General features: G+C 32.4%; 1 protein-coding gene across 3 annotated transcripts in view; it reads right to left on the bottom strand.

The window, feature by feature from the left end:
* HDAC9 (histone deacetylase 9) overlaps positions 1–22408 on the bottom strand; it is a 927702-nt gene that overhangs the window by 52514 nt on the left and 852780 nt on the right. For all 3 annotated transcript variants that reach the window (XR_005983513.1, XM_041727864.1, XM_041727863.1), the window contains one exon: positions 18825–18958. Coding sequence is in view for 2 of the 3 variants with exons in the window: in XM_041727864.1 (XP_041583798.1) it covers positions 18825–18958 (134 nt within the window). In the remaining variant the exon portion in view is untranslated. The remainder of the gene's footprint in view (positions 1–18824; positions 18959–22408) is intronic.

Below are 22408 nucleotides of genomic sequence, written 5' to 3'. Positions count from 1 at the left end.
TATCTTACTTTTATTTTATTTTACCATAGCAAGAACACTTAATACGAGATCTAACCACTTAACAAATTTTTGTGTACATTATTGACTATAAGCATAATGTCATAGGGCAGATCACTAGAGCTTATTCATCTTGCTTAACTGAAACTTTATGCCCATTGATTAGTAACTCCTCATTTCTATTTCCCTCTAGCCCTTGACAACCACCATTCCACTTTTTGATTCTATGAATTTGATTATTCTAGATACCCCATGTAAGTGGAATCATGCAGTATTTGTCTTTCTGCAACTGGATTATTCCATTTAGCATAATACCTTCAAGGTTCATTCATGTTTCACATATTGCAAAAATTTCTTTCCTTTTAATGGCTGAATAGTATCCCACTGTATGTATACACCACAATTTTTATTCATTCATCTGTCAGTGAACATTTAGCCTGTGTCCACATGTTGTCCTTGGTAAATAGTGCTGCGATGATCATGGGAGTGCTAATATGTCTTCAAGATTTTAATCTTGATTCTTTTGGTTAAATGTTGAAAAGTAAGATTGCTGTATCATAAGGCAGCTCCATATTTAATTTTTTGAGAGTCCTGTATACTGTTTTCCAGAGAAGTCGTACCAGTTTGCATTCCTACCAACAACATGCAAGTTTCCAATGTATCCACATAATTGTCAACACTCATCTTTGGCATTTTTGATAATTACACTGACATACTGACAGAAGAAAGGTGATATTTCACTGTGGTTCTGACTTGCATTTATTGATTATTAGTGACATTAAGCATTTTCTCATATACTTTGTGGCCACTTTATTCTTTGGAGAAATTTCTGTTCAAGTCCTTAGCCCATCTTTAAATCAGGCTATTACTATATTTTACTACTCAGCTGTTAAGAGTTTTTACATATTTTAGAAATGAACATCTTATCAGATATATGCTTGAAAATATTTTCTCCACTTCCATAGATTATCTTTTCACTATGTTGATTTTTTTTTAAGATTTTACTTATTTATTCATGAGAGACACAGAGAGGCAGAGACATAGGCAGAGGGAGAAGCAGGCACCCAGTGGGGAGCACAGTGTGGGACTCAATCCCAGAATCCCTGGATCATGACTAAAGCCAAAGGCAGATGCTCAACCACTGAGCCACCCAGGTGTCCTACACTCTGTTGTTTCTTTTGCTGTACAGTTTTTAAATTTGATGTAGTCCTACTTGTTTATTCTTGGTTTTATTGCCAGTGCTTTTGGTGTCATATTTCTGAAATTACTGCCAAGACCAATGTCATGAAACCTTTCCTGGTTTCTTTTAGTTTTGCAGTTTTGGGTCTTACATTTAAATCTTAATACATCTTGAGTTTGTGTTTGTGTATAATGCAGATATGAGTCCAGGTTCACTCTTTTATAAGTGGATATCCAGTTTTTCCAACACTGTTTGTTCAAGTGACTATCCTTTCTCCATTATGTATTCTTGGGACCCTTGTTGAAGATCAGTTAGTTGACCACATAGTGCTTTCTATTCTGTTTCCCTTAGTCTACAAGTCTGTCTTCATGGCATTGTCATTTCGTTTGAATTACTAAATCTGTGTATTTTGAAATTAGGAGGTATAAAGACTCCATCATTGTTCTTCTTTCTCAAGATTGATTTATTGCAGTCTTTTGTAGTTTAATAGGAATTAAAATTTTCTGTTCTATAAAAAATGCCACTGGAATTTTTTTAAAGATCTACTTATTATCTATTCATGAAAGAGAGAGAGAGAGAGAGAGAGAGAGAGATAGGCAAAGGGAGAAGCAGGCTCCCCACAGGGAGCCCGATGAGGGACTCGATTCGATTCTGGATCTCAGGATCACATCCTGAGCCAAAGGCAGATGCTTAACCACTGAGCCACCCAGTCCCGCCACTGGAATTCTGATGGGGATTGCACAGATTATGTTGATCAGTTTGTGAAGTATGGGCATTTTAACAATATCAGGTATCCATAAACATGGAATGTCTTTCCATTTGCTTGTGTTATGTAACTGATTCTGGTTTAATTCACTGTAGTAAGAGGTTATACTCTGTATGAATTCAATTAGTTGAAATTTATTGGAATTCACTTTATGCTCCCAAATACAGCTTGTTCTTGAAGACACTAAAGGTGTCTTTGAAAGGAATATTACTCTGCAGTTATTGGGTATGGCTTATATATTTCAGTGAGGGCTAGTTTATGGAAGTATCTAAATCTACATACCTTCTTTTTGTTGTCTTCTTCCTCATCAGTTTCTGAGAGAGGTGTGTTAAAATCTGTCATTATGATTGTGGTTATGATTATTTTTTTCAATTTTTGCTTGATATGTTTTGAAGTTATATTATTAGATTTATAACTTTTGAATTTTTTCATCTTCTTAGTTAATAGAATATTATACCAATATTATCTCTATCCATATTTCCTTTTTTGTCTTAAAGTCCACTTTATATGATATTAATATAGATACATGAGCTTTCCTTCAGTTGATTTCTGTAGTTCATTTTTTCTTCACTTTTTAATATTCAAACTTTATCATTATATTATAGAAAGTGTCCCCTTAAACAGCATTTTTTTAATTACAATGTGATCATCTTTGCTTTTCTTGATTAAATAAATGCATTTATATGTCTTTTGTGGAGCTGCACAAGATGATTCTAAAATCTTATATGAAAACATAGAAGGGGTAAATGTAGCCAAGATTATCTTGAAGACAAAAAATAACTGAGGGATTTGTTCTAACAGATATCAAGATTTCTCATAAAACCATAGTCATTAAGACATCTAATAATATCAAGAGGATAGACAAACAGATCTGTGGAATAGAATAGCATCTCCGTGAGTATACAGACAAAGATACTACTGCTGAGTCATAAAGAATAGATGATCTTTTTAGTAAATGGTACAGGATCAACTGTATATCTACATTAAAAATCCCAAAAACCTTGACTTCTACTTCATGCTATATACATATTCAATTCCTGATGGACTGTGTAGCTAAATGTTGAAGTGAAAAATAAAGCTTTAAGGAAGGAATGAGGAGAATATTTGCATGACTTTAGGTATACACAAAGAAAACTTTAAAGGAATACAAAAAGACTAATCATAAAGGAAGTGATAGATTTGTATTACATTAAAAATTACTTTTACTTATCAAAGGACATGATTAAAAGGGTGATTAGTCAAGATATTTCAACACATGAAACCAACAATAGAATCCATAAAGAACTGCTCAAATCAGTAGGAAAAATAACAATCTAAAAGTGGATAAAAAGACTTAATAGGTATTCAAAAAATGTTATATACAAATAATCGAAGAGTAGATGAAGATCTGCTTTACTTCACTAGCATTCTGCCAAGACAAAACCAGGATGAGATACCATCACACACCCAAAGAATGTTTAAATTTTTCAAACACTAACAATACCAAGTGTTGGAAGTATATAGAACAACAGAAATAGTCATGGGCTGCCGGTAGGAGTATGAATTGTGATAACCACTATGGAAAACAGTTATTATCTATGACTACTAAACATATGCAAATCTTACAACCCAGCAATACCACTGTTATATATATATATAACATATATATATAACTATATATATATAGTCAATAGAAATGTGTGTACAAGTGCATCAAAAAATATATATTAAAAAGTCAATAATAACATTGTACATAATGACCCCCTAACTGAAAAATTCCCTATATTCCTTAAAAGTAGAATAAATTAAAAATTAATAAAAAATAAAAGTAGGATAAATAAACTATGGCATTTTCCTATTCTTTTTGTTAAGTGTAGTATTATATAATAGTACAAATGAATGAGCTACAGCTAGTTGCAATAACATGGATGAATCTCACAAACAGAATATTGAGCAAAATAGGTTATAAACAAAGAGATGTATATTTTATGATTTCATGTATAAAAAGTTAAAAATAGGTAAATTAAAATTTCACACACACAAGAAAAATTTCACATTAGAAAGCATAAAATTGGCTACTTTCAGAAAAGAGAAAGGGAGTACTAATTGGAAAAGGAAATATGGGGCCTCCTGAAGTGATAAGATTATTTTATTTTTTGACTTGGTTGATGGTTATATATGTGCTTGATTTGTAGTATTTCATTGAGTTGTACATTCATACCTTAGTTTTCTGAATATTATACTATACGATTAAAGACATTTAAAAAAGAGAATATGTTTTCTGGCATAAGGGAATAGGGAAACTAAGTCTGAGTCCATATTTTCTCTACTATATTATGGCACATTTAAGGAAAAAAGTGAGATTATAAGTGTTTCAGCAAAAACAACAAATTATATTCTTAGATACAGACTACAAGTTCACTTACAAACCAAAACAAAAAAAATGAGAGAGGGTTCAGTTGTCAGGACCAAAGATATTACGGAACTTTGGAAGAATATGATGATCAAGACCAAGAGGATAAGGGAAGCAGTTTGCCATATAGACCTGACCTTCCATGCTGATGAACTATTATCAATTCCCTAGTGAGGAGGCGTTGGTAGTTAAAACTCAAGTTCCATTTAAATAATTGTCCTAGAGATGTATGCAATTAGTTGTATATGTTTAATTTGATTGCTTAAGTAAATCTGGTTATAATTTTATCCATATTGTGATTCATGAGTCATTCTCAAAATAATCCCTTTTATTCATTTAAAGTCATTAAAATCCTTGACCAAATAGATTGAAAAAAAAAAAAAGTATATCAGGATTGATTTCATTGATAATCAAGTAACTACACTGACAGACTACTGAGATTATTTAGACTGAGTCTGCCTGCATCCTACCTACATGTGGATGATAAAGGGTGACATCACATAACAATAAAGAAACATCTCTGGTCAAGAGGAGTGATAAAAATCTAACAAGTCTAATGAGAATATCAGGAAAACCAAGAAACAAAGGGTAACAGCAATGGCCATGCAGCCCACATAAGATATTGAAGGAATACTTGAATAAAATAATCACAAGGAGGTTAAATCTGAGATTATTACTGAGGTTATTGCTTTATTTATCTAGTTTCATCCAAAGCTACCATGACACTGGGGCACCTGGGTGGCTAAATCAATGGAGTGTCTACTTCTTGGTTTCAACTCAGGTCATGATCTCATGGGTTGTGGGATGAGCCCAGCATCAGTCTCTGTGCTCAGTGAGGAGTCTTTTTGGGGATTCTCACTCTGCCCTTCCTCCTACTCTTTCTCTCTCTAAAATAAGTCAACAAATATTTAAAAATAACAGCAAATCTATGACATAAAACATCAGCTAATAAATGGAAGTGGGAAGACTGTGAAGAAGTGTCTCTATTCACTCTTATATCCAAATAGTATTCCATAGTTTCTATGACATTGAACTCTGGTAAATTTGGACTAAATGGCATAATTAAACACCTGTAGCAAGAACTGACTAAATAATTAAAAATGAACTTAAAGGTAAAACAGAGGCATAGTGGCCTATTGGAAAGAGGATAATGAATGAAATTAGTTGGATAATTCACACTATCAATAATTTTAAGACTTGAGGTAAGATTATGGATGTTCAATACAATGAGAAAACATTTCAAACCACAGTTGAGTTAGAGAAATACTAGATATATGGAAAGGTGTTTATGTTAAAATGAAGTTTCAATAACATTGAAGGGATGTTTGCTCAGTCCTTTATGTATAATTCCCTAACACAATGCCCATAATTGAGATATTAATTTTTACAAAGAAGATTTAGTTCATTCTATTGCCAAAAACCTTGTTTCTCTGTTCCTGTTTTTCAAATAGGCTTAAATTTGATAGTTATACTTGGTGAGTCCTCCTACTTCATTATCTTTGATTCTCAGTTTTCTTCCCCCCCCCCTTATTTTTTTTAAATTTTCTCTTCTTTAATCTAATTTGCATGTTTTTAAACTACTTTTTCTTTTCTTTCTTTCTTTTTTTTTTTTTTGGTTTAGTAAAAAGATTTGTACTATACTCTTTTCCAAAGTCAATTTTTCTGTTAAGAATACCTGTTTCACATCATGTAGCAGCGGTGTGCTGGTAAATGTTTAACAGAAATAGCTGTAATTTGTAGCATTTGCTGAATTCCATGCTGTAAATATTCCCACCAAGGCCTGTTTCAAGATACCAGTGTGATGTCACTGAACTCAGATTTGAGTAGAGATATATATACTACTCAATATTATATAACAATTAGCTCTCACAACCCATTGAGAGTCAGCTCCAACATAACACTTATAGACTATTATTTTGATTATTGATAATCAGGGGAAAACTCTCCTAATAATCATTTGCTTAAAAACTTTTTTTCTTGTATGAGTCTGCCCTTTTCAAAATTTATACACTGTATTATTATTGTTTTACCCCAAAGCATGGAACTTAAGTCTTCTATATCTTCCACAGAAATTCCAGTTCCTTATCATATTCCATTCTACTGATGCAACCTCATTACTTACCTTATTCCACTCAAGTAGCCTTTTCTCTGCCAAAAACAAAACAAACCCAAAACAGAGCTACTCACAATTCCAAGAAGTCTTAATGTCTTTTTGTATTTTTACTACAACAGATATTTTCCTTTGATTTTTAGCTTTTCAAAATCTTACTCAAAACCAACGTTAAATATTACCTCTATTAAAATATTCCTCCATACTTTAACCTTAGTTAAAAATAACCTTATAACCTATATTACATTCCCAAAGTACTCGGTTTATATTGCTTTTAATGTTATTTGTCTTAGAACTTTTGGGAAAAACATAGATGTCCAATAAAAGACTATTGAATCAATGGACAGATAAATGAATGCCACAACATGCTTGTTTCACCACTGAAAATAAATGCTTTCTTTCTTTTATTGGTAATTGGAATCCTGTAAGGTACCTAGGTTCTCAGCCCATATTCCTTTTAACACCTTCTGGAAAGCCTAAAGATAAACAGTATATAAGATCTACATGATGGAGTTTTGAATTATCCAGATATCTTCTACTTTATTTGGCATTTGCGAAAACAGATAAACAAACAAAACATCCTATACCACTTTGGTTCTGCTTCTCATAAACCTTTGAAGAATATAAGAAATGCAATATCATAGGCCATATCTACAATGGAAAATATCTTCAAATAATATTTTCCAAAACATTTTTACTCTCTTTATATTATTCACACATTCCTGTTCAGAGCATGGATAGGTTTCAAAGTCTACGAGAGAAACCACGGAAAAACTTATTTTGAATTATCTGAATTATCCTGAATTATCATATATTGTCCCTGTATTCAATTCTCCCTTTCTCTACTCATGAATTCCAAATATTCAAGAGTTTGCAAGCTTTGCCAGATTCACACTAATTCCCCAATGGAGTCAGTCATATATAATGTGAAGGATGAAAAGATGGCAAAACTTCTTTGTTTAAAATCTAAAGCAAACAAATCCGGGATCCCTGGGTGGCGCAGCGGTTTGGCGCCTGCCTTTGGCCCAGGGCGCGATCCTGGAGACCCGGGATCGAATCCCACGTCGGGCTCCCGGTGCATGGAGCCTGCTTCTCCCTCCGCTTCTCCCTCCGCCTGTGTCTCTGCCTCTCTCTCTCTCTGTGACCATCATAAATAAATAAAAAAATTTAAAAAACAAAAAAAAATAAATAAAGCAAACAAATCCCGATGACCAACTTGGACAATACCATCTTAAGAGTTCACCTAAGGAGTGGTTGTCAACACCTATTAGAGTCAATACAAGAGACTCTTTTAGCATCCTTATGAGGCAAAAAGTCACCTCGGGAAGATTATCAACATATATAACCAGTAAGTGTAGCCATTGCTGCTGATATTCAAGTCAGATGAACACAGGTGAGCCTACTCAACAAGAGCATGCAGTTATTACAAAGAAGAGGAGACAGGAGAAAAAGAAACAGAGAGAGGAAGGCAAAAGGGAAAGAATGAAAGAAAAAGAGAAGGGAGGGAGGGAGGGAGAGGGGGGCCTGGATGGCTGAATTGGTTAAGTATCTGCCTTTGGTTTGGGTCATAATCCCGGGATCCTGGGATTGAGCTGGAGCACTAGGCTCCCAGCTCAATGGGCAGCCTACTTCTCCCTCTCTTTTGTTCTTCTTAATACTTGGGCTTTCTCTATCTCAAATAAATAAATAAAATCTTAAGAGAGAGAAAGAGAGAGAGAAGGTGAGAGAGAAAGAGGAAGGGAAGGAGAAAGGGAGCAGGAAAGAAGGAATGAAAGAAGGAGTAAAGGAAAAACAATACGAGTGAAGGAGATTTAAAAAAGCTATAGTCGATATTTTAATAGCACTGTATGGTGATGGATGGTAGCTACACTTGCAGTGAGCGTAGCATTAGACAGCAAGCTGACACTATGTTACACCCTTGAAACTAATGTTAACATTGTCTACTCAAATGAGAAACATTTTTAAAAAAGAAAAAAACATGTCATAGACTCAAATATAAGGGCTGAACTTTCAGTACTAGAGGCTGTAGCATCATCCCAACAACTTCCATGTTGATAGCAATTTGTTTTTTTCTCTAACAAGCTTAAAACTGTCATTTATTCTGTTTTGACAGGTGGCCTTTTAATGGCCACGGCCATGTTTTCAACTTACTACCCAAGGCTCTTCTTACTATATGTCCTCTTCTTTCTTCTACCTGCCTGAAGTTTTTCAATGTTTTCGTTTAGATTCCATAGGAATGCCAACAGCTTAAGCTTTTCTCACCTCTTGGAAAAATTTCTTTCAGGGGAAGCAACCCAGGGTGCTGCTAATTGGCTTTGCATAACAGTAGGCAAATCTGGCCTTAAAATAACTGTGTCATTGTTTGCTGGCCCGTACAAATGCAGACTACCAAAATGATTTTCCCTGAGAATCTCACAGGTATTTCTATTGCTGATTCTAAAAATGATGTAACTATTCACATAAGGATCTCTGATGCCATTTCAAGCAACCTGACTCTTCTGATTTGGATAGTCACTTCAATTTCTTGCAAATCTCAAGCTGGTGTTTCTGTTTCACTTAATAAGTTCAAAAATATTCATCATACACTGATAGGGCTGATAAATCTAAGTTCTGAACTTTTCCAAGAACAAGAAAAAAATGGACTTCTGGTATGTCTTCAAAATCAGTTGCCTCAAGGAATTTTCTGTACCATGCTCATATTAGCTTTAATCCAATAGTATATTATTTTGACTGACCTTTTGCATATTTCCTAAAAAAATAGCTAAAAGATGTTTTGCTAACTAGATCACTTTCATGAAAAAAGGATTCTTTAAAAAGAAAAATACCTATTTTGAATGCATCATTCAGATAAACTTAATTTTTAAAAAATCAAGTTTTTTTGGTACCCATCTATATATTTATACTAAGATGCAGAGTCAAGAGTTCCTGCTGATTTTATAATTCCTTTGGGTTATGTAATACACATTATTCTGCTGATAATAAGTTATATGAAGCAGCATTTGCCATATTGACATGGCCTGGCCAAGAACAACAAGGAAAAGAAATAGCATTCAAAAAACTGGCAAAATGTTTATGAATTCTAATCCTCTGCACATGAATAAATACATCTGACAAAGTGCAGAGTCCCTCAAAAAGGCCCTTCTTGACCTTCCTAATTTGAGTTCAATTGCATGTTCAGTGTTGAGAAGCCAAAGTAGGTTCTGCCAATGTTTTAAGCTAAAGTTTTACTACATTTTGCTATTTGTAAAAGTGAAATCCCAGATAATAAGTTATAATTGCCCTATTAATCACTTGAAAAGGGAGTTTGGAGGAAAACTGGGATTTGAAATTGCAATAATTGGCATTTGAAAGATTTTTTAAAAAATTTTTCTTACCTAGGCCTTACTACATAAAACTACTGTGAAAACTACATGTATGCACTTTTTAAAATGATGAGGTACATGCAATATGTCTTATTATATATTACTTTTTCTAAAAGAATGAAATTTAAAACTTCAATGTAGTCATGCTGTTAGTCATAATGACCTTTGAACTGGAAAAAATATATAGAAAGCCAGACCTTGGATTATAAATTATATTGTCAATGAAAGTGAGAAGAACTCTTTGTTTCTTAAGTTGTTTCAAGTATTACATTTTCATTTCCTTTTTTCAAATGAATTATAATGCACAACACACATGTATTTTTCTTCCATTTTTCATTAGGAAAAGAAAATCCTTCTTTCTCTAAGCTTTGTTCCTCTGCATATTGATAGACATGACACCAAAATTTACCTTTCAAAGTTCAATATACCAAGTCCATCTGTTTCTCTTAAGTATCTTGTGGGAAATTTATAATCTTATTTATATTCTAAAGAAATATCAACAGAAAAACACCCAGAAAACCAGAGGTTATTTAAACTTATCTTCCTTTAGTTCACAATACCCAAATTTTAGATTGTGCTCATGCAATTAAAGGTAGTCATTGAAAAACAATAAAGTGGTATTTAGGGTATTATAATAACTAAAGTAAATTTACTATAAGATGTTCAGATAGTACAGTTGATTAAATTGTCGATATAGTCAAAAATAATCATTTCAGTTATCATTTATAGCACCTATACATCCATATGGGCATGTTTAAGATTTACCAATTACATTTTTATTCCTTCCATTATCTCAACCCTGTTCTTTCTAAAAATGCAGAGAAAAGGTATAGAGTAGGTTTGAGAACAGGTCTCAAATTTTACATTAGAGGATGTTCTAATGTCATTAACTGCTTTATGTAAACAGTCTATTTGATCTCTAGGAATAGCCTATATAATAAAATGACCACAGACATCCCAGTCAAAAGGTCATGAAGTGGAAGGAAGGTACAAAACACAACCAGTTAGCTTTTTAGTATACCCAGACAAATTAAGAAAACCAAGCAACTACATACAACTGACTTGAATGTGTTCTAAAATACAGTCATCCCTTAAAGAAAGAGACCACACATGCAAAAATATTATTCCATTCTCACTGGAAATCCTCCCTTGGAAGAATAAAGTAGGCCAAGTGTAAAGATTACCAGCACATAGAAATAGAATCTCATTTGAATGGATGTGCTCAAAGAGAGCCAGTGAAATCCATAATTTCCTTTCACATATTTGGAAAAGTAGTTGGCTTTTGCAACTGGGTAACGTTTTTTTCTGGGCAGGTCAATCATCCATGGAGCCACAATCCACAACCTACTGTGATTTTCTGCACATCTGGCATAAGCCTTTACAATGTAAATATTAAAACCAGTCTGCTTTTCTAAAATGTTTCCATATTTAAAATCAAATAAGTAAGTTGAGACTGTAGGTGAATATGCAAAATATGTTTTCTGGTAGGCAAATAGAGCAGCTTAACATTAACTGACAAGATAGAAGTAACATTTATTTTTTGCACTCCTTTATTCCTATACATACACACAAAAATGTCCAGCACTATTTTTTAAATCATTTGTTTATAGGGAACTCAGGCTCTAATATTTAGAAAGTCTTAGACACCCTGACTATGTATGCTCTGGAATAGCAATTTACTAGTAAGAATGCTAATCATTAGATAGTTATATCCTTGGGTTACCGTGCCATCTAAAATTATGCAACAGAGTAAAGAAATATTGTTCAAGTTTTTTTCTCATATTTTCGTTAGAAGAAAAAAGTACATATTTACTTCAGTAAATAAGGCACAATAATCAGGATGAAGCACTATAGATTTGTAAGATAAAGGGTAACAAACAATAAAATTATGTGCTCAGCATGCAGAAGAAAAAGTACTTTTTTCCCCTTCATAAATACTACAGGCAAAATCATAAGTCACCAGTAAAAAACAATATGCATGACAGATTTAAAAAATGATTTTATATATGTTTATTTTGTCAGTGGTCACATTGCAAGTTCATGTAAAGAAAGGAAAACATCTAAAACAGTCTTAACACTTGTAAACTTTCTTTTTTTTTTTTTTTTAAACTTTCACTATAAAAAATAAATAGCTACTCTGGAAAACAGTATGGAGGTTCCTCAAAAAGTTAAAAATAGAGCTACACTACGACCCAGCAATTACACTACTAGGTATTTATCCAAGGGATACAAAAATAGTGATTTGAAGGGGCACATGCACCTCAATGTTTATAGTAGCAATGTTCACAATAGCTAAAATATGGAAAGAGTCCAGATGTCCATGGACAGATGAATGGATAAAGAAGATGTGGTGTGTATGTGTGTGTATATAATGGAAATATGTATTTCCATTATATATCATTATGTGTGTGTGCATGTGTGTGTGTGTGTGTGTGTGTGTATACAGGATCATAGGGGAAAGGAAGGAAAAATAAAATGAAAATATGTATTTCCATTATATATCATTATGTGTGTGTGTATACACAGGATCATAGGGAAAAGGAAGGAAAAATAAAATGAGATAAAAACAGAGAGGGAGGCAAGCCATAAGAGGCTCTTAACTATAGGAAACAAACTGAAGGTTGAGGGAGGGGAGGTGAGTGGATGGGTGGATGGGGTAATTGAGTGATAGGCATTATGGAGGGTACTTGATGTAAAAAGCACTGCCTGTTATATGTAACTGATGAATCACTGAATTCTACCCCTGAAACTAACAATGCACTATATGGGGCTGCCTGGGTGACTCACTGGTTGAGCCTCTGCCTTTGGCTCAGGGCGTTGTCCTGGAGTCCTGGGGTTGAGTCTGCTTTGTGCTCCCCCCAGGAGACTGCTTCTCCCTCTACCTCTGTCTCTGCCTCTCTGTGTGTCTCTTATGAATAAATAAATAAAATCTTTTAAAAAATAATGCACTCTATGTTAACTGAATTGAATTAAAAAAAAAAAAAAGCAACTGTGAAGATGGTCACTGAGGTCAGGAAGCACTGCAGGAACAAAGTGAAAATATCAACAAAGAGATTGAGACTAGTAAAAGGTACCAAACAAAAATCATAGAACTGAAGAATACAATAACTGAACTGAAAAATTCAATAGGAGAGTTCAAGAGGAGACTAGATCAAATGGAAGAAAAGATCAGCAAATTCAAAGACAGGGCAATGAAATTCATCCAGTCAAATAGCAAAAAGAAAAAAAAGAATGAAAAACAGTTAATATAGCTTAAAGGATTTATGGGACACCATGAAGCAAATCAAAGGAATTATAGGAGTTCCAGAAGGACAAAAGAAAGGGCCAGAAAGCTTATTTGAAGAAATAGTGGTTAAGAACTGTCCTTACCAAAAAAAAAAAAAAAAAAAAAAAAAAAAAAAAGAACTGTCCTTACCTGGGGAGAGAAACACACAACCAATATAGGAATCTCAAAGAGTACCAAATTAAATGGATCTAAAGAGACCCACAACAAGGCGTATTAAATTTTCAAAATTTAAAGACAAAGAGAGAATCTTAAAAACAGTAAGAGAAAAACAACTTGTCACAGATAGGGGAATATCATTAAGATTATGAGAGGATTTTTCAGCAGAAACCTTAAAGACCAAAAAGGAGTGTTATAATAAAGTACAGTAAGAAAAAACTGCTAATCAAGAATACACTACTCAACAAAGCTGTCATTAAGAATTGAAGGATAGATACAATTTTGCAGACAAACAAAAGCTAAAGCATTCATCACCATTAGGTTGCCCTTAACAAGGGTTCTTAAAGGGAGTTCCTCAAGCTGAAATGAAAGGATACTAACTAGTAACAGAAAAACGTATGAAAAAAAAAAAAAAAGAAAAACGTATGAAAGTATAAAATTAACTGATAAAGGTAAACATGTAGTTAAATTCAAATACCGTAATATTATAATGATAGTGGGAAATCATAACTCTACTGTAAAGGTTAAAAGAAAAAAGTATTAAAAATAGCTATAACAGTAATAATATTTTAATGAATACAAAATATAAAAATGTATAAATTGTGATATCAAAAACATAAATTGTGAGAGGAGAGTGTAAAAATGTAGAGTTTCTGTATACATTAGGGTTTTATCAGCCTAAAATGCATTATTATAACTACAGGATTTTTGCCAGCCTCATTGTAACCACAGAGCAAAAACCTATAGAAGCATGCAAAAGACAGAGAAATAAAAATGTACCACTATGGGGAAAAAAAAAATGTACCACTATGGGAAATCATCAATGCACAAAAAAAGACAGCAGGAGAGGAAAAAAGGAACTATAAAACTGCCAGAAAACAACAAGATAGCAGCAGTAAGCCTGTATATATTTCTACTTCAAATTTAATGGACTAAATTCTCTAATAAAAAAAAACATAGAGTAGTTAAATGAATACAAAAATAAGACCTAACTATATGCTGCCTACAAGAGAATAATTTCAGGTTTAAATATACACAGACTGAAAATGAAGGGATGGAGAAGATATTACATGCCAGTGGAAACCAGAAGAAAGCAGGGATATATATACTTATATCAGAAAAAAATAGATTATAAGCTAAAACTGTAATAAGAGACAAAGAAGGTCATTATATGATGACAAAGGGGTCATCAAGAGTACATAACAACTATAAACATGCACCCAACATAGAAGGAGCTAAATTAATAAAGCAGGTATTAACAGATTTGAAGAAAGAAACATACATAAATACAATGATATTAGGAGACTTTAAAAAAAAAAAAGGAGACTTTAATAACCCACTTTCAATAATGGATAGGTCAGCCAGAAAGAAAATCAATAAGGAAACATTGGACTTAAATTATGCTTTAGACTGTATGGACTAAAAGTCATATGAAGAACACCCTATCCAACAGAAGCTGAAAATACACTCTTCTCAAGCACATATGGAACATCCTCCAGGACAAATCAGATAATAGGCCATAAAACAAGTCTTAGAAAATTTTAAAAGACTGAAATCATTCCAAGTAACTTTTCTGACCACAATGCATAAAACTAGAAATCAATGACAAAAGGAAACTGGAAAACTCACAAATAGGTAGTAATTTAACATGTTCCTAAACAACCAATGGGTCAAAGAAATGAAAAGAGAAATTTTAAAAATCTGGAGACTAATGAACATGGAATCACATCATACCAAAACTTATAAGATGGAGTAAAAGCAGTTGTAAGAAGGATGTTTATAGCGATAAATGCTTATATAAAGAAAAAAAAAAGATTTTGACAGCCTAACTTCATACCACAAGGAACTAGAGAAAGAAAAATAAACTAAGCCTAAGTTAATAGAAGAAAAAAATAAAGATCAAAGTGGAAATAAATGAATGAAATATAATGGAAAAAAATCAATGAAACTACAGTTTGCTTTAGAAAAGGATAAAATTGATAAATCTTTAACTAGACTAAGAAAAAAAGAGAAAAACCTCATTTAATAAAATCAGATTTGGAAAAAGGGAGTTGACAACTTATAACATAGAAATCCAAAGTATCATAAGAAACTAAGAAACAATTACACATCAATAAATTGGATAATGTAGAAGAAATGTGTAAATTCCTAGAAGCATAAAACCCAACAAGATGGAATTCTGAAAAAAAAGAAAAAGAAAATAGAGCAGACCAAAAACTAGTAAGGAAATTGAATCAGTAATCAACCACCACCCCCCAAAAAAAGAAAAAGTCCAGAATCAGATGGCTTCACTGGTGAATTCTACCAAATATTAAAGTGCTAATACTCATCCTTCTCAAACTCTTCCAAAAAAATAAATAGGAGGGAACATGTCTGAACTCATTTTAGGAGGCCAGTATTTCCCTGATACCAAAGCCAATGAAGGACACTGTAAGGAAAGAAACTTCTTTTTGTAGGCCAATATCCCCGATGAACATAGATGCAAAAATTCTCAGCAAAATATTAGCAAACTGAATTCAACATCACATTAAAAGGATCATACACCATGATTAAGTGCTATTTACTCCAGGAATGCAAGAATGGTTCAGCACATACAAATCAACCAATGTGATACAATACATTAGTAAAATGAAGGAAAAAATCATATGATCATCTCAATAAATGCAGACAATGCTTTGACAAAATTCAACATCCTTTGTGATTAAAAACTCTCAACAAATTCAGTATAGAAGGAACATACCTCAACATAATAAATAAGCTGATACCATACTCTAAGATCAAAAACAAGATAAGGATGCCCACTTTTGCTACGTTTATTCAATATAGTATTGTAAGCATGATCTAGAGCAATTAAGCAAGGAAAAGAAATAAAAGGCATCCAAACTGGAAAGGAAGAAGAAAAACTGTCTCTATTTACAGAAGATATGATATATATAGAAAACCCTAAAGACTCCACCACAAAACCATTAGAATTAATAAAAAAATTTAGTAAAGTGGAAAAATGCAAAATCAACATAAAATACTAGTTTTATATACCAACAATAAACTATCTGAAGAAGAAATAAAACCACCCCATTTAAAATGGTATCATAAACAATAAAATACTTAGAGATAAATGTATCCAAGGAAGTTAAAAGTCTATACACCAAAAACTGTAAGATATAGATGAAAAAAACTGAAGAAGACACATATAAATGGAAATATATCCCATGTTATGGTTGAGAAGAGTTAACATTATTAAAATATTAATGGTGTGCTTGGGTAGCTCAGTTGGTTAAGCATCTGCCTTTGGCCCAGGTCATGATTCCTAGATCCTGAGATGGAGCCCCATGCTGGGTTTCCTGCTCAGAAAGAAATCTGCTTCTTCTTCTCCCTCTACCCCTCCCCTCACTCATGCTGTCTCTCAAATAAATAAATAAATAAAATCTTTTTAAAAAATATTAATATTACCCAAGGCAATCTATAGATTCAATGCAATCTTTATCAAAAGGCAAGTTTTACAGAAATAGAAAAAAATTCTAAAACTCATATGAAACCACAAAGACCCCAAACAGATGAAGGAATCTTAAGAAAGAATAATAATGCTAGAGTCATTACATGTCTTGATTTCAAATATACTACAAATAATCAATGTAAAATGTATGGTACTGGCATTAGAAAGACACACAGATTAGTGGAACAGAAGAAAAGACCCACATAAACTCATGCACATATGGTAAATTAATCTTCAACAAAGGATGTGGGAATATACAAGGGAGGAGGGGATAGTCTCTTCAATAAATGGTGTTGGTAAAACTGAACAGCCATATACAAAAGAATAAAAATGGACCCCTATCTTACATCATACACAAAAGTCAATTTAAAATTGATTAAAAACTTAAATGTAAATTTGAAACCACAAACTCTTAGAAAAAAACTTAAGGTGTAATCTCCTTGACATAAATCTTGGCAATGGTTTTTTTTTTTTTTTTTTTTTTGTATCTGACGCCAGAAGTAAAGGCAACAAAAGCAAGCAAGCAGGCAAACAAACAAACAAAGTGGGACTAATCAAGCTTAAAAGCTCTGCACAGCAAAGGTGAATAAAATGGTAACCAATGGAATTGAAGAAAATATTTGCAAACTATATATCCAATAAGAAGTTAATATCTAAAACACACAAAGAACTAATACAACTCAATAGCAAAAAACAGGCACCCCCCCCCCAAAATAAAAATGAACAAAAGGCCCAATTAGATGTTTTTCCAAAGAAAAAATGTAAATGGCCAACATGGAAAGGTGATCATCAATATCAGTAATCATCAGGAAACTACAAAACAAAAACCTCAGTATTATCAAAAAGAAAAGAGATAAATGCTGATGAAATGTGGAGAGCAGGAAATATTAGTGCAATGATGTTGGAAAGGTAAGATGTATAGCCACAAAGGAAAACAGTAGGTGATTCCTCAAGAAACTAAAACTGCATATTTTATGACATATGATCCAGCAATCTTACTTCTGGGTATATATATCCAAAGGAAACAACATCAGTTTTGTAGAGATAGCTGTGCTCCAATGTTTAATGCAGAATTATTGACAATAGTCAAGATATGGAAACAACCTAAATGTCCATCAACAACAGATAAGTTGATAAGGAAAATGTGGTATATATAAGTGTATGTATATACATACAATGGAATATTATTCAATATTTTAAAAAGTAGGAAATCTTGTCATTTTTGACAACATGGATAAACCTGGAGGGCATTATGCTAAGTGAAATAAGCCAGAAAGATATACAAATTGCATGGTATCACTTATGTGGGTCCCCACCCCCAATAAAATTAATCGAATTCATAAATACAGAGTAGAATAGTGGTTGCCCAGGGTTAAAGGGGTGGGAGGGAATAAGGAGAGGTTGGTAGAAGTTTTTAAACTTTCAGTTACAAGATGAGTAAGGTTTGAGGATCTAATGTGTAATATGATGATTGTAGTTGATAATACTGCATTATATAATTAAAATTTGCTAAGAAAATAGAATTTAAATGTTCTCGCCAAATGAACAAACAGACAAAATGTAAGTATGTGAGGTTATGAATGTGTTAAATTAATTTTATACAGGGAATCAGTTCAATGTATACATATATCAAATCATCACATTGTACACTTTAAATGTATTACAATTTTATTTGTCAACTACATTTCAATAAAGCTGAAAAAAATGTAAAAGCTTTACTTTCTCCCTTGATCTAACATAATCCTATGGAAAATCTCAAGAGAAATTTTCTTTGAGTTATTTGTTTTTCATTGTTTAAATGCTTATTAGCTGGGACAATATATAAAGATTTTCTTCACCCAAGAGTTACTTATTTATTGAGTTTGCAAATAACCTGATTGAAGGAAGTGCAGTGGATTAACTGGACCAAAGTTATACCATGTAACAAGAGTACATGTAAACTCCTAGAAGTTTACTTTCTTTGTTAAAATTGTAAGAGCAATACTCTGCTTTCTGATTATGTGGGATTAAAAAAAATAAGTATATGGATGCATACATCACTAGTTCTTTAGTGCTACTTTTGTAAACTTTTAATTTTTTTACCTCATTTCCTAAAAGAGCATTTACGCAGGCTTCTGATGCATCACAGATGGCTGTCAGATCATGTCCTCCTTCTAGGGCCAATACCACGTGTCCATCAGCCAATGTCATCAATTGCTTCGTCAAATGACCAAAGCCTATCATAACACAAACAGAACATTTCAAAGTATTAAATCAAAAGAGAATACTACTAGAATCTAAAGTTGATTGAGCTTTTATTCTGTGTGTGTCTTTTCTCAGCACCTTCCATGGGCTAATTCATTTAATACATACAATACCTTGATAAATTAGGTACTATTATTATCTATATTTTACAAATGAACCAAAATCCAAGATCCAACAACTAAGCAGTATCACAACCAAAATTTACACCAATCACTATGATTTCTCATCAGTGTATACTAGTACCTTTCACAACATATTCTATAGGTACTTGTATGAAAAATCTGAGTAGCATTTGGCAAGTGTTAATGAGGTCAATAATACATATATCAAATCAGATATATGTTTGACTTTGTTTCTTATCTCCATTATCTGTCTTACTTTATTATAAAAAGAGGTTTTTTACACATCCCTTCAAATTACTTATCACATCAGATTTTTATAGACACAATTTTGATTATAAAAGTTAATAAATGTAAAAAAAACAATATCTATACATTCTAAAGTTTAATGGTATGAGAAACACCTGTCAACTCACTCTCTTTCCAATTTAAGGAAAATAATGTTAGCAATACTTTTAAAGCCCTTTGTGTACTTCTATTAATATCTTTCCTCCACTTTGCAGGAAATTAGGATCCTGACTTTGTGTGATATTTCCTTTGCTTTATTTTGTTTAATTTTTTTGAACTTTATAAAAGTGATTTTATATTTTCACAACTTGCTCTTTGCATACAACATCTTGTTAGCTCATCTCTGTTGATAAAAGTAGCTATAGTTCTTTGCTGTCTAGTAGGCCATAGTATGAATATAAAAGAACTTGTTTACCCAATCTCTTGATGACAGATATTTGCATTTTTTGTTATTACCAAACCCCAGTGCTTTATTACAAACAATGCCTTCATGAATGTTTTTATAGCACTCTTTGGTTCACGTGTGCAACAGTGGAGTAAAATCATTGTGGCTTAAAATCTGCTAAATAATACCAGATTATTTCTAAAAGACTACAATCAATCCATTCTGAGAAGTGGCATATATAAAAATTTCCATTTAGTCATGTCCTTACCAATATTTGGTATAATTTACCAAGTGAGTGAATAATGGTTTTAATGGCTTTTTATTGTGGCTTCCTTCAGTTTTAGGAGGGACCTTTCTTTTTTTATTCTTTTTAAATATTTTATTTATTTACTCATGAAAGACAGAGAGAGAAAGAGAGAGAGAGAGAGAGAGAGAGAGAGAGGCAGAGACACAGGCAGAGTGAGAAGCAGGCTCCATGCAGGGAGCCCGACGTGGGACTCCATCCTGGGTCTCCAGGATCACACCTTGGACTCAAGGCAGCACTAAACCGCTGAGCCACCTGGGCTGCCCAGGAGGGACCTTTCTATTTCTACTTTGAATTAAAGGTTTTTTTATAAATGGTTGTTAAATTTGTTTACACCAAAATGAGATTTTTTTCTCCTAAAATTTCATAGTGTTGTGTTACATTAATTAATGTTTCTAACATTAAGCCATCATTGAATTTATGAAGAAAAATAAGCTTGATTGTGATGTAATTATCTTTTTTGTACACACCTGGATTTGTTTTATTAGTGCTTTGTTTGGGATTTTTTTCACCTATGTACATGAATGCAGTTAATCTATAATTTTCCAGTCCTGTATTGACCATGTTGAATATTGATATGGTAAGAATCTCTTTTTTCCATTATATGATTCTAGAAAGTTGAGTAGAAATCTCCTCTACCACCATTTGAGCTTTGTGGGGTTTTTTTGAGGAACATTTTCTTGTGTTTTTTTTTTTTGAGGAAGATTGAATTTCTTTAGCAACTATAGGACTACTCATGCTTTCTCTATCTTCATAAGTTATATTTTCTTAGAAATTTATTTAAGTGTTCAAATTTATTGAAATACAGTTGTTCATTTATTATCTTATTTTAGAATTCCAATTAGATGTATGTGGTTATTGTTATTGTATTCTCAATGTCTCTTAAGGTTTATTTCATTTTTTTGTCTCTTTCTGTCCTGAATTATATGTATTTTTATTTCAGATCTAATTTCCAGCCTTTCTTTGCATGTGTCTTATCTACTATTTAACATTTCTATTGGTATCTTCATTATAATGATTATACTGTTCAATTCCAAATGCTCTATTTAGTTAGATTTCATATCTTCTTAGTTATTTTTATAGTTTCTTACTATTTGCTCATGTTTTTATTTCTTCCTTTTATTTATCAATAATTAATTTACATTCTGTATCTGTTATTTGAAATCTTTATGACCTAATATTACTATTTGTTATTTCTGCTGAATCATCCTCATGATGTCTTAATTCTCCTCTGTTTTATTGTTGTTATTTTTATTATTGAGCTCATATACATTGGAACTTCCTATGTGAGAAGTTTTTGAAATTTAAACTGAATTTGAGACCTATTTTTGAAACCTGGGCTAAGTGTGATTTTATTTGCCTCTACAGGATGACTGTGATAGTACCATTTAAGATAAATTTTAAACTCTTAGGTTTCAGGGACTTATTTTTAATGTAGTTATTGTAAATGTGGACCTGAAAACCTGACTGCAATTCTCATGTAAAAAAAATGAGGCTTCCCCCCATTTTCTTTTCAATATTTTGAAAATCCTTCTATTCATAGCCCTAGCTAAGATAGATTTGTTGTTTTAATTCAGCAGTATTTCCTCTTCCATTCACCCTTTTCGTTAGAGTTGGCTCTTTCTTATTCCTTTCTTTATGCTGGTCTCTAATCAAAACTTTTTCCATCATAGGCCCAAGGCTTTGACTCCCTTTTCCAGTATGCAGTAGTAATTAATGTTCAACCTTTATCCAGCTGGAGACTTTGGATAGCCAAGGGTAGCCAACAACTATAGGATTTGTTAATCTCCTTTGATCTTTTTGGAAGTCATTCATGAATTTTAAAAAGTAGTTTTGATACCTTTATGTAGAAGTGTTTCAGGATATATAGACTTTCATACTGCCAAATGTAAATGTCTCTCATTCAACATTAAAAAAAAATTGACATTGCATCCAACTTGCCCAATTTCAAGGACATTTGCAAAAAAAAATAGGTGAAAGTAAATAATGTGTTCAATATGGCATTTCATTTTTTAATATGTTTAAGAAACTTACAAGGAATACATGTTTAATTTTAAATCAATTATATTTTTAATAATTAATAGCTTTTATTTTTTAGAGCAGTTTGGGTTTAAAGAAAAACTGAGCAGAAAGTACAGAGAGTTTCCATTCACCTGTCATTTCCTCTATTACTAATATCTTACATTAGTGTGGTACATTTGCTACAGTTGATGAGCCAGTATTGATACATTATTGATAATAAAAGCCAATGTTTAGGATTTACTGTTTGTGTTGTATGGTTCTGTGGGTTTTTACGAATGCATAATGTCATGTACCTACCATTATA

This window comes from Vulpes lagopus, chromosome 13, assembly GCF_018345385.1.
Source record: "Vulpes lagopus strain Blue_001 chromosome 13, ASM1834538v1, whole genome shotgun sequence".
In the NCBI taxonomy this organism is placed as follows: Eukaryota; Metazoa; Chordata; class Mammalia; order Carnivora; family Canidae; genus Vulpes; species Vulpes lagopus.
The sequence above is the reverse complement of the archived record's forward strand: the minus strand, read 5'-3'. Positions and strand labels throughout refer to the sequence as shown.